Raw genomic sequence first — 13,465 nt, 5'->3', positions numbered from 1 at the left:
TATCAATTTTTTTTTGCTACAGTATCATTTTTTTTGCTACATTTGAGGTTTATTTAAACCTCACCAATTGTCTTCCCAAATCTAAGGTTTATTTAAACCTCACTATAATGTCTATAGTTTTGCGGTATATTTATCAGTTATTACCGGAATCGATTGTTTTGTGAATATTCATTGGTTTTTTGATATTAATGCAAAGAACTGCTCGGATATTTACACAATGATTATCGGTGGCCAAATTCCCGGGAGGACAATCGAGCAAAACCTCACGAGCGAAGCTCGTGACGGTTTTGCGATGTCCTGGAGGAGTGCCTTTCGAGCAAAACCTCACGAGCGAAGCGAGTGATGGTTTTGCGATGTCCCGGAGGTTAGGTTTAGGTTTTTTTTTTTTTTAGGTTAAAATTAATTTAGGTTAGGTTAGGTTAGGTTAGGTTTTTTTTTTTTTTTAGGTTAAAAAATAAATTTTATTTTTCTTTCTTTAAAAGTAGGTCGGCAATGGCCAACCAGGTTAGGTTAGGTTAGGTTAGGTTAGGTTTTTTTTTTTTTTTTTTTTTTAAAAAAAAACTAATTTATTGTTCTTTCAAGATCTAGATCGGCATTGGCCAATCATGAAAAAAAAAATCGAATACAATGGTTCAACATATAAAGGATTCGATACAATGATAAGAAATGAAAAAGAAAACAAAGAATAAAATAAAAGAAAAAAAATATAAACTAATAAATAAAAATTTGAAATAGGTTAGGTTTTTTTTTTTTTTTTTTTTTTTTTTTTTTAAAAAATGAAATGAAATTTTATTATATCCAGAAAAAGACCGGCAATGGCCGGTCATTATTTTCAATAAAATACAATTATTATCCTGGAACAGGACTATTATCTTGAATTAAAAAAAAAAAAAAATGAAAAAGAAAAAGAAAAAGAAAATAACAATAAAAAGTAAAATAAATATATAAAAAAAAATAAACGAGGTTTTTTTTCTCGTGATGATGATGATAATGATTCGAGGCCAGGCCCAGATGGGACAGCTTGCTCAAAATGTTCATGGTGGTTGGTCGGCCAGTCTTTTCCAATTCCAAGATATGTTGAATATGTCCGGTACGTAGTGGTGCGGGTGGTTTGATCAATGCAAATTTAAACTCTCAAATTCAATGGCATTCGCTTTAAGCAATCAACAAAGAGCGGAAGTGGCTGCCAGATATAAAGTCTGGAACTCTGTGATAAAAGTTCAACGTTGGTGGCGACAAAAATACAATCGTAACCAGACAATTAGCCCAATTACAATCAAAAATTGCCATAAAAAATTGATGACAACTGGCTCAATTTTGGAGCAATGTAAAGTTGAAGTATCAGAAATGAAGCGATCTATTTTTATTCGTTGAAGATTTGACCATTCAGAAATCGAATCATTCCATTCATGAGAAGAATCACTATCGATGGGAGCATCCCATTCATTAGAAACAATACGAGAAAACAACAAACAGTAAATTGTTACTGTTGATCTATCATCTACTATACTTGATGAATTGCTAAGGATGTGTGTAAACATGTAAATTGAAGCTGAGCCGGCCATTCCTTGCTTATTTTCAGTACAAACATAACTATTTGTATGAGCTACTCAGTGTGTGTTGTGTGTGTGTGTGTCTGAGCATGCGGGAAAACTTTTGAATGCCGCTGAACAGTTCGTCCAGCTCAGAAGTAGAAGTCGCTTTCAAAGAAACGCATTCTGTGGTATGTAGCTTTGACAAAGCTCAAAATTCGATTGTTCTAGCTCAGCACACGTTGCTGCAATATTTTATGCATCCAATATTATGGTCTTAGTCATTCAATCACGCAAAACATAGAAAGAGTTCGAATTCGAATTTTTCGAATTGATTATTGTGATAATACATGTGACAAACGTGATTTTCATTTTGTGTGCCTGTGTGAGTAAAACTTGAAGCTGAGCTGTATGGCTTTTTTCTTATCGATATCGATGAACAATAATAAGTATGCTGTTTGATCAATAAGTTGATGTTGGATTTACGTATTCATTTTCAAAGGTGTCAGGTACAATACAATAAGTCATGGCTGACCCTGCGGTACCAAACCGAAAGCCGGAAGCAAAAACGCCGTGCATAGAAATCCACCGTCTGGCACGAAGCGTTAAAATTGACACCTTTGGCTTTCATGCCAAGCAGGGGGGCGGCGCTTTTCGACCCCACCATGCGGGTATTGCAGTTATATTGACCGTCAAGGATTTATATCTTTGATCTGGATACCAAGCAGGGGGGCGGCGCAGCCGCCACCCCTTGCGGGTATTCCAGCTCTATTGACCTCAAGAAATCAATACCTTTGGCTGGGTACCAAGCAGGGGGGCGGCGCAGCCGCCACACCTGCGGGTATCCAGCTATATTGTAATGTCAGGAGTCAGCCCCGCAGGGCCAGTCTGGGGCAGGCGCGAAGCGCCTGTACCGGGCTGGACTGTTTATAATTGATCTAACATTAGCGATGTTTGTCTTGTTTATGCACTGTAAATTGTATATATTGTAGCAGTCAACTGGCTGCGCACGCTCCTGCCTATTGCCACCTCTTCCTATTTCGACCGAGAATGTCGGTGAGAGAAACGAGCATGTTTCCAACCGAAAATTCCGAGTCCTCATACAATTGAACACAGACACTCGAACACATACAGTGATTTCGTTTTCAATAAAATCAAAATTCGATTCATTAACTTGTCGACATTGCGACAATATTTTATTTTTTTATTATTATTTTCTTACCCCTATTATTAAAGGTATAGGGGTTTTATTAAAATTAAAAAAAAAACAAAAACAAACAGTAGATTGGTGTTCGATAATTAGATTTGATTTCTACTGCTACTTAAACAATTGGCGTTTACGCCTTTCTCAGTTTAGTTTTGAATTGCTTTAATCTCGCCCGTTTATTATTACTGCATTAAAATACAACTAAACGTAATTGGAGCTTCAGGGGATCAATCAATCCTAAAGGATCGAAAATACGGCCAATTATCGATAATAGAATACGCTTAGCTAAGACAGGCCCAATAGTCCAGAATAGATTTTGGTTTACGCTTCATCGATAAAATCGTACGCATTAGAATAGATTTTGTGGATCTTCGAATTTCATTCAGAATTTCTCTGACAATTCGTTCATGCATCAACAATGGATGATCGGTGACTGCAAGTCACCAATATCGTTGCTAAAATAATGAGCAGGATATATCCATATAAGTGACACCAGTGAGCATTTCATTCGAGAAGACATTATTACCAATAGACTGAACCATTTTTGTCCACAACTTGAGGAAGAATTGCTGGCGAAGAGATTTACACCAAAAGGAAGAACTACGTCATCTCGTATTAACTTGATCTGATTATGAATTTGTCTTTCCACAACAAACCCGTTCCAGATATTGTACGATGTTCGGGATGAATCGAAATTTGTAGAAAAGCGCTTTCTCAGATCAGCGGTGCATGTGATATTTGTATAATCTTATTCTAAAATAAATGATCAAGAACATCCTATAATTCAATAACGGAACCTTTCCAGTGCACACTATTGAGCGAAGCTTCTCGGCCATGCAAGAAGCGTTAAATACGATACGTTTCAGGAGTGGTTGTAGATTCCCCGAACGGAAAACAGTGGCCGTACATCATTGTCGATCATTTGCGCTCTTGGCAACGTTAAAATAGTCTGCGGGATTTTTTCAATCAACATCCAACCAATGTATCGCTTGTCATTATTTGCCAGTTTGTCCATTTTTCCAAAAACTTAAAAAAAATTCAATACGAAAGGAATAAAACATTGAACATGTCAATAGCAAAAGAATTACAACTTACAATTATGTTTCAAATTATTTATTAATAATAATATTGAAATTTAAATTAATTAATTTGATGAATTGGATGAATTGATTAATAAAAATGCAAAATGAAAAATACAATGATTAATCAAAAATCAATTTAACAAGCTGATACAATAAAATTTATTTTCAACGTATAAATTTCATTGTATGACCCCTATTATTAAAGGTATAGGGGTTTTATTAAAATTTAAAAAAAAAAACAAAAACAAACAGTAGATTGGTGTTCGATAATTAGATTTGATTTCTACTGCTACTTAAACAATTGGCGTTTACGCCTTTCTCAGTTCAGTTTTGAATTGCTTTAATCTCGCCCGTTTATTATTACTGCATTAAAATACAACTAAACGTAATTGGAGCTTCAGGGGATCAATCAATCCTAAAGGATCGAAAATACGGCCAATTATCGATAATAGAATACGCTTAGCTAAGACAGGCCCAATAGTCCAGAACTATCAGGAGACGCTTCATCAGAAATCGACGCATTAGAATAGATTTTGTGGATCTCGAAACCAGAAGAATTAAATGTTCGTTCAGCATCAACAATACATTGACGCGTCATCAATATCGTTGGAACCAATGAGCAGGTCATCCATATAAGTGACACCAGTGAGCATTTTTCGAGAAGAATTATTACCAATAGTCTGAACCATTTTATCCACAACTTGAGGAAGAATTGCTGGCGAAGAGATGACACCAAAAGGAAGAACTGTCATCTCGTATTTCTTGATCTGATTATCCTTCTCTTTCCACAACAAACGAAGATATTTACGATGTTCGGGATGAATCGAAATTTGTAAAAAAGCTTTTCTCAGATCAGCGGTGCAAAGATATTTGAATAATCTTATTCTAATTAAATGAGGAAAAACATCCAAACCAATAACGGAACCTTTCCAGAGCACACTATTGAGCGAAGCTTCTCGGCCATAAGAAGCGTTAAATACGATACGAACAGGAGTGGTTGTAGATTCGGAACGGAAAACAGTGGCCGTACATCATTGTCATCATCGGAAAGCAACGTTAAAATAGTTCGGGATTTTTTCAATCAACATCCAACCAAGTAAGTCCGTGAACTAAATTATCGGCCATGGAAGCCACATTTTGTTCAGCAATTGTTTCCGGAAGATTGTGATCGCCGAATGGAATTTTCTGAAATTATGCTAGTGTCGTGATGTCGACAAGTTTTGAATCGAATTTTGAATTTTATTGGAAACGAAATCACTGTGTGTGTTCGTGTGTGTGTGTTCAATTGTATGCTGACTCGGAATTTTTCGGTTGGAAACATGCTCGTTTCTCTCACCGACATTCTCGGTCGAAATAGGAAGAGGTGGCAATAGGCAGGAGCGTGCGCAGCCAGTTGACTGCTACACTAGGTTAGATTGCATTGAATTGGTTGAATTGAGTTAAATTTGATTATTATGCTAGGTTGGAAGGAAGAAAATCAAAATCTATTCGACAACATTCTTTGGTCAGATGAATCCATATTTCCATTTGAACCATTTACTCGTCCATTCGAAGCTGTCAGTAATGATTTCTTTAGTCCCTTACGATACAGAAACGGGAAAAAGTTTTATGGTTTATTGGTCACTTGTCTTGTTTCGCGTATGATCAAAATCGAAGTAGTCAATTCTTTAAACGCGAATGCAGCATTGGTCGCTTTGAACAACGTCTTTTTCCAATCAGTTGGAAAAAGAAACGCCGGCACAAAAGAAGGCAAAAGTTTTTGTATTTTTTGATTTGTTGATAATACTAACTTGAATTAAACAACAGTTTTTTCATTCTGTAGCGTTATCTATGAACGCTCGTCACGTTGTGTCCTTGAGTCAGCCATTTCCTGGCTCAGAACATATTTAAGGCTGGGTTTTTCTAATCATACTAAGCCTGTGATTTTTGTCATATCTCGTGTATGTTTTTATTCGTGTGAATTATATTAACTTTTGATTTTTGGTGGCCATTGCCGCCTTTCAATAAAGATAATTAAAAAAAATATTAATATTGTGTAGCAGTCAACTGGCTGCGCATGCTCCTACCTATTTCCACCCTCTCCCATTTAGACCGAATGTTCCGAGTCGACAATCAATTGACACGAGCACGTGAACATCATCACCGAGTTTGATATCAATAAATTCGATTTCTTACAATTGTCTTCACGACAATTGAAAATAAACTTTGTTTTTTTATGTGTTTTGAACCATTGCTATCTTTAACTCGTGTCCTATTCTGAAATCGTGTTAGGTTGGATTGTTATTTTCTCGATTCTGAACCATTGCTATCTTTAACTCGTGTCCTTCATCCTCTAGGCTACAACACATGGTGGTAGGGGGAAAAAATTCTTCAAAAAATAATTTTATTGTTTCAATGTTTCAATATTCTAATCATCGATTTTTATGGAAACAAAAAGTATGACTTCTACGGGCACTAATACTGTTTCAACGTCCAATCAACATAGTACGTGTTAAAAATATTGTTAAATAACGATATCTATGAATTATTATATTGGCATTGTATGATTTTGCCTTGCTTAAAATACACGTGTTTCAAACTTTGATTTGGTGTTAAAATTTATAATTAATTTTCATGATTTATTAATTAACAGAAATTTTATTTATTCACTTCTAACAATGTCGAAACATAACAATAATAATCGGAAATGTTAACAACAAATAAATAAACAATGAAAAACTCAGAGATCGTCCATGATCTCCTCCAGGTCAACAGGGAATTCCCTATTGGCCCTGAAATCAATCAGGACACTCTGACATGTCCTTCGCAAAACCTCAGTTTGGATGTAGGCCTGCAGCCTTATGATTTATTAATAAAAACCATTTTTTCTAAACGTAATTTTGTTATCGTTCATCCTCTGCAGCATAATTCGGATAAGAATCGTCATATATGAATGATTCCACAACGAAATTCAAAAGTCGCGCGCAAGCTTCTCACACTATTGGCTCGTTGAATCCTTTCGTACAAAGATACACATAAGCGCTCGCTCAACGGTTTTTTCAAAAAGACACAAAGACATTCGAGACACATGGTGACACATTCGATGTTCACGCCGTTCGAGTCACATACACACAAGACACAATTGATTTTTTCGTAATTTCTTTTGTTTATTAAAATTCATTTTCTTTTTCAACATCGAGTTCATTCCAATCAAAATTTACTGTGCATCCTCAACAGTACGTGGAACGACTGAATAGATACGATGAGTCGGAGTCTATTGAAACGTTTATGGAAGAATTCGAAAGAGTGCAAGAGAATTCAAGGGCGTACCTGTATAACAGAAGAAAAATTGGAATATCACCGAATTGCCCAGAATGCGATTCTCAACAAAATTACAACCATATCATCACATGTCCCATGTTCGAAGATATTATGAACAATTTCGAAATTAATAGTAATGATCACTTGATTTCCGCAATTGAAAAATTAATAAATAAAAATAAATTATTTCTATTACCTCATCCACCAACGTTTAAGGGAAATGAATGTTGTAAAAAATTTATTCACAACAGATTAAAATGAAGAACGAATTAAAGATAACTTTTATTTTTTATTTTTTATTAATGTTTTTTTTAGAACATTTGATCATCACAGTAAATTGAATATTAATGAAAAAGTCACACAAAAAGAAGAAAAAAAACAGAAAAAACAACACTCACGTGTTTTTTTACAATTTTCATTTTGTTCAAAAGTGCAGTTACATTTTTGTAACATGAATAAATGCTTAAAATTTATCGTTTAAAGCTCTTTTCTCAGTCTTTTATCTTTTATTTACATGTTTATCAATATTGTAAGATTTTTTGTTTCTGTTTTTTTTCTTGTATTTATATTTTCATTATTTTTTTAATAATTTTAAATAAAATCAGGAGTCATGCTCCTTTAAAATTTAAAAAAAACCACACATTACACAACACCACCACTACTACTAATGTCACACACACAAAGGACACGACATGTATATAAATCATGACACGAAACACAGGACACACTTGTTGTTTAACCTTTTATTAGTTGACTAATAAAGTTCACCTTTTCAACCGTTGTGCGAACGTTTCTGTACCTTTTTTTGATACATTGTATCGTTTTTTATGTATCTTTTTCATTCGTTACAGTATCAATTGTTTTGTAACATTTTTTGATACATTTTTATTTGGATACTTTTACTTGATACAGTGTTTTATTAATTTGAGAAATGGGTGCCAGGGAATTGTTATGATTTCGTAAAATCATAACAATACCGAAAATGGAAATCGAAATGATCGATTAAACATCCGATCATCAAAGGATGTGGTGAACACATCAAAATTGAATTTTAATTGTAGAAATTATATGAATATTTTTAAAATATAATTTTATTTTTTATTAAATCAAAATTGAATTATAATCACATCATAAAAAACAATCATCAGAATCACCAAACATAAACACCAATCACCACACACATATATAAAACTCGAAACCACACCACCTCGGTCGCCATTCATATAAGACGTTACTTGGCATTAATAAATGTAAAACATCCTGTCATGACTGTAACAAATGACACAAATTACCAAAATGGTAATGTGGCATTTGAACATCCGATGTAAAACAAAACAAATTGTAATTCTGAAATTACTATATAAACGAATCTAAAAAGAATAATAAATTACAATTATTGTTGGTGAATTTGAGTGAGAACGTTTAATCTATGATATTTATTTGTTATATGGGTACAGTATCTGTTGAAAATATTTGTAGCCATTTTTTAATTTTTGGTATTTTGATACTTTGTATCAATTTAAATTGTAGCTAAAAAGTATCAGTTGTAATGTATCTTTATATTTGCTACAGTATCTTTTTTGCTACAGTATCTTTTTAAATCAATTGTAGCGTTTTTGTAGCATTTTTAATTGCTACAGTATCATTTTTGTATCAATTTTATTCTGTACTGTATTACTGTATCAATTTTTTTTGCTACAGTATCAAAATTTTGATCCATTTCAAATTGCTACTGTATCAAATTTTTTTTTGCTACATTTTAAATTGCTACAGTATCGTTTTTGTATCAATTTTTTTTGCTACTGTATCAATTTCAAATTGCTACAGTATCGTTTTTGTATCAATTTTTTTGCCACTGTATCAATTTCAAATTGATACTGTATTAAATTTTTTTTTTTGCTACTGTATCATTTTTTTGCTAGTGTTTCAAATTTTTTTTTTGCTACATTTAAGGTTTATTTAAACCTCACCAATTTTCCTCCTAAATCAAAGGTTTATTTAAACCTCACCATAATATTCATAGTTTTGCGGTATAACTATCAGTTATTTCCGGAATCGATTGTTTTGTGAATATTTATTGGTTGTTTTTTGATATTAATGCAATGAACTGCTTGGATATTTACACAATGATTATCGGTGGCCAAATTCCCGAGAGGACAATCGAGCAAAACCTCACGAGCGAAGCGAGTGACGGTTTTGCGATGTCCCGGAGGTTAGCCTTTCGAGCAAAACCTCACGAGCGAAGCGAGTGAGGTTAGGTTGGGGGTTAGGTTTAGGTTTTTTTTTTTTTTAAAAAGAAAAATAATTTTATTATTCATTTAAAAAGGTCGGCAATGGCCCATATAAAGGATTCGATACAATGATAAGGAAAAAGAAAACAAAGAATAAAATAAAAGAAAAAAAAATATAAACTAATAAATAAAAATTTGAAATAGGTTAGGTTTTTTTTTTTTTTTTTTTTTTTTTTTTTTTTTAAAAATTGAAATGAAATTTTATTATATCCAGAAAAAGACCGGCAATGGCCGGTCATTATTTTCAATAAAATACAATTATTATCCTGGAACAGGACTATTATCTTGAATTAAAAAAAAAAAAAAATGAAAAAGAAAAAGAAAAAGAAAATAACAATAAAAAGTAAAATAAATATAAAAAAAAAATAAACGAGGTTTTTTTCTCGTGATGATGATGATAATGATTCGAGGCCAGGCCCAGATGGGACAGCTTGCTCAAAATGTTCATGGTGGTTGGTCGGCCAGTCTTTTCCAATTCCAAGATATGTTGAATATGTCCGGTACGTAGTGGTGCGGGTGGTTTGATCAATGCAAATCCAAACGTCGCATGCCAAAACTGGGTTGAGGGATTAACAACAAATTGCTTGGAATCCGGTTGCAATTCCACATTCGGCGACACATCCTTTCGCTTGCCAATGACCATGATTACGAACCCTGGCCAGACCACGGACACAGGTGTATGGGCCGAATGACGATGATGACGATGGTGATGATGGTTGCACGAATCACACAAATGGATTGGATGGTGATGGGACACACGGTGAAATGTCACAGCACACACGATCACAATGTAATTTGTACGAACAAAATATAAGTATGCAACAAAATTTTCAACACAACATAAAAATATGGTTAGGTTGGTTAGGTTAGGTTAGGTTAGGTTAGGTTAGGTTGGGTTAGGTTGGGTTAGGTTAGGTTAGGTTGGTTGGTTAGGTTAGGTTAGGTTAGGTTAGGTTGGTTAGGTTAGTTGTGTTGGTGGTAGAGGTTTTATTTCAGTAGGTTTAGGTCCCGCACAATCAAACTTATACCAATTCAACCTTAGGTTGGTTAGGTTGGTTAGGTTAGGTTAGGTTAGGTTAGGTTTTTTTTTTTTTTTTTTTTAAATTGAATTTATTTATTAACCAAATTGAATTTGATCGGCGATGGCCAATCATTAAAAACATGATACAAAAATGAAATCAAGAATTCGGGTTGACATCGTGAAGCCAGAATGAAAAATGAAAAAATTTAACAGAATAGAATAAAAGAAAAGAAAAATAAAAGAAATTTTTATCTGGCAAAAAGAGAATGAATTTTGGTGTTGTCGACGGATGTTTTCAGAATTTCCATTACCAACAATTGATTCGACATTACCCAGGTTTAAATATCTTTGGGCGGCCATCATTTTAACAATACAGGTGAAGATTTCTTGTTGAAGATCCGAAACCATTTGTAAGACGGCAATCACACGTAGTTTGGTGGAATCCTTAATCGTGCCATTTACGTCCATGAATTCTTTAAGGGCCAATTGAGCCGATTCGACATTCGTTATGGTGGTGGAGAGGATTTTTTTATCGGCATTGGATTCAGGAATGGATGAGAATGTGGCAGCATCGTCGCCGGAATCAGAAGTGTCATCGATGGTGATGAGTGGTTCATTCGGCTGCTTGCTGGTTCCCTGTGTCGAAACTTTCCCGAAGGAAGTCGTTGTTTTCACATTTGCATGATCACGTGGTTGCTTCATTCCTCGCTCCATATCGTCGTTAGGTGATCTGCCTTTTCTTTTGGTCTGGGCCATTTGCACCAGCCGACTCGAAGCACAAAACACAGGTGAAAGATCGACAAAATCACAATGTCAATGTTCAAAAAATCACACAGTAAATGGGAAGGTGACGGGACACGAAAAACGTAGGTCACAGCCACACAATTCGACGAACACGATCACAGATTAAAAATTTCAGCACAATTTAAAATTTGCAGGTCAAAATTCACGACGCACATAGACGAAAAGTATATGATGATGATCAGTGAAAATTTCGACAGCATGCCACACACAAAAAAGGCTGATTGATAATGATGAACAATTTCAGCGTGGTTTTTATACACGTTGTTGAGATGAAAATGCCATGCTCGATTTATCATGATGTGTGGTCGAAATTAATGTTCAATCATTTATTGTACTGATGATGATCATGCGTGTTGTTTATCACAACATGAGTCGAGCACTATTTTAAAAGCCTTGACAACAACATTATCTTGAGCAATGCATCAGGACGATACCACGTTGTTTCGTTGCCAAGGGGGTGACTGCAGTTTACAATCGATTTGAATGGTACTGTGTATGCCGTAGCGCTTAACTGATAACACGAATTGGCAGTACCGTGATGATGATGATGAGAATTTGCCATGGCGCTTAACTGATAACACGAATAGGCAATTTGATGGAAAATGATGATGAACGGCCGTAGCACTTAACTGATAATATGAATAGACCAAATGATGATGGTGATGCAATTTACTGTCCATATTTTTGAAATTTTCACGTGGTTCCAACCGGAACGGGTAACAATCGATGGCTTTTTTACGGGTGCCTGCCCTACTCGTTGTACCCCGACCTCCCGATCTGTGTAGTGTGTTGCATGTGGTATCAAGATGAATAAATAAATAAATAAGTAAATAAAATAAATAAATAGTAAAATCGTAAAATCAAGTATCCTGTGTCACATGTGCATATCGGGAGGCCAGTTGGACGTTCCGGGAATTCGATGCCATAAATGATGGTGATGATGGAAATGATGAAGCAATAATTTAAATCATACATCAAGCTGATAGACCATCGTTTGTATCTCCACTTCATATTCGACGATACGTTTGATTCATTGATATTGATGATGATATGTGGGCAAATTGATGAAAACAGAGGCCAGCTGTACATGTTATTATTATTATTTTTTTTTTGTTTGTTTTTGTCGATAGTGCTGCCATCTGTTGTTTCAAAAGGTAACTATGTTACCATACATTGTTTACATTTGCCAGTGGATCAATCATGTGTATCGTAGATCATTTGCCGGTGAAGATTGGATCGATACATGTCAACCATCATGGCCAGTTGTTCATAAAAAGTGGCGGTAATTTTTAGTCGTTCATTATCACTGATTGCCCTTCTTTTTGCCGCAATAAAATCACTTCGTAATCGATTGGCCAGGGAACAATCATTAATCATATGGAGCACACTTTGATTTGGATATCCACAAGGACATTTTGCATCATCAATAAAGCCAAAACGTTTTAAATGTTCACCAAATTGCCCATGGCCTGTCAACGTTTGTGATAACCAAAAGTTCGAAAATGGGGCAAACTGCCTAGCATTACCAACAGTAGGGCAGATTGATTTCACAGTGGAGCCAAACTTATTCGTCCGATACATTTCGTCCCATTCTGAGAGGATGTTTGTATGTGTCATTCTCTTGACATTGGCCATTGGAATCAGTTTATAAACGAACGAGTGATTAGAGTTGGCTATTCGTTTGGCAATCTTTTTACTTTTCCGGTAAATATCATCGGCACGGTCAGCTTTTCTCCATACGATTGCCACTTTGTTTGTACACGAGCTAAGAATTTTCTTCGCCAAATTTTCAATTTTGTTGGCATCTTTTTTCATTAGATGGACCAGTGCACCAAGGTTGTTAGGTTAGGTTAGGTTAGGTTAGGTTAGGTTAGGTTAGGTTAGGTTAGGTTAGGTTAGGTTAGGTTAGGTTAGGTTAGGTTAGGTTGGTTAGGTTAGGTTAGGTTAGGTTAGGTTAGGTTGGTTAGGTTAGGTTAGGTTGGTTAGGTTGGTTAGGTTAGGTTAGGTTAGGTTAGGTTAGGTTAGGTTAGGTTAGGTTAGGTTAGGTTAGGTTAGGTTAGGTTAGGTTAGGTTAGGTTGGGTTAGGTTAGGTTAGGTTAGGTTAGGTTAGGTTAGGTTAGGTTAGGTTAGGTTAGGTTGGTTAGGTTAGGTTAGGTTAGGTTAGGTTAGGTTAGGTTAGGTTAGGTTAGGTTAGGTTAGGTTGGTTACACTTTTGATCTGGTTAGGTT

General features: G+C 35.0%; 1 protein-coding gene across 1 annotated transcript; it reads right to left on the bottom strand.

Moving 5' to 3' along the window:
• Nucleotides 1–1,130: 1,130 nt before the first annotated feature.
• Nucleotides 1,131–4,849, bottom strand: LOC142597590 (uncharacterized; the record flags this gene model as incomplete). Its single annotated transcript, XM_075731836.1, is given in 3 exon segments — nucleotides 1,131–1,422; nucleotides 4,286–4,414; nucleotides 4,416–4,849. Coding segments are annotated over 3 exon segments (765 nt in total), but the record flags the coding sequence as incomplete, so codon positions are not given.
• Nucleotides 4,850–13,465: the final 8,616 nt, after the last annotated feature.

This window comes from Dermatophagoides farinae, chromosome 6 (genome assembly GCF_024713945.1).
Source record: "Dermatophagoides farinae isolate YC_2012a chromosome 6, ASM2471394v1, whole genome shotgun sequence".
NCBI classification, from domain to species: Eukaryota; Metazoa; Arthropoda; class Arachnida; order Sarcoptiformes; family Pyroglyphidae; genus Dermatophagoides; species Dermatophagoides farinae.
Note: the sequence above shows the minus strand (reverse complement) of the source record. Positions and strands in the feature narration are given on the sequence as shown.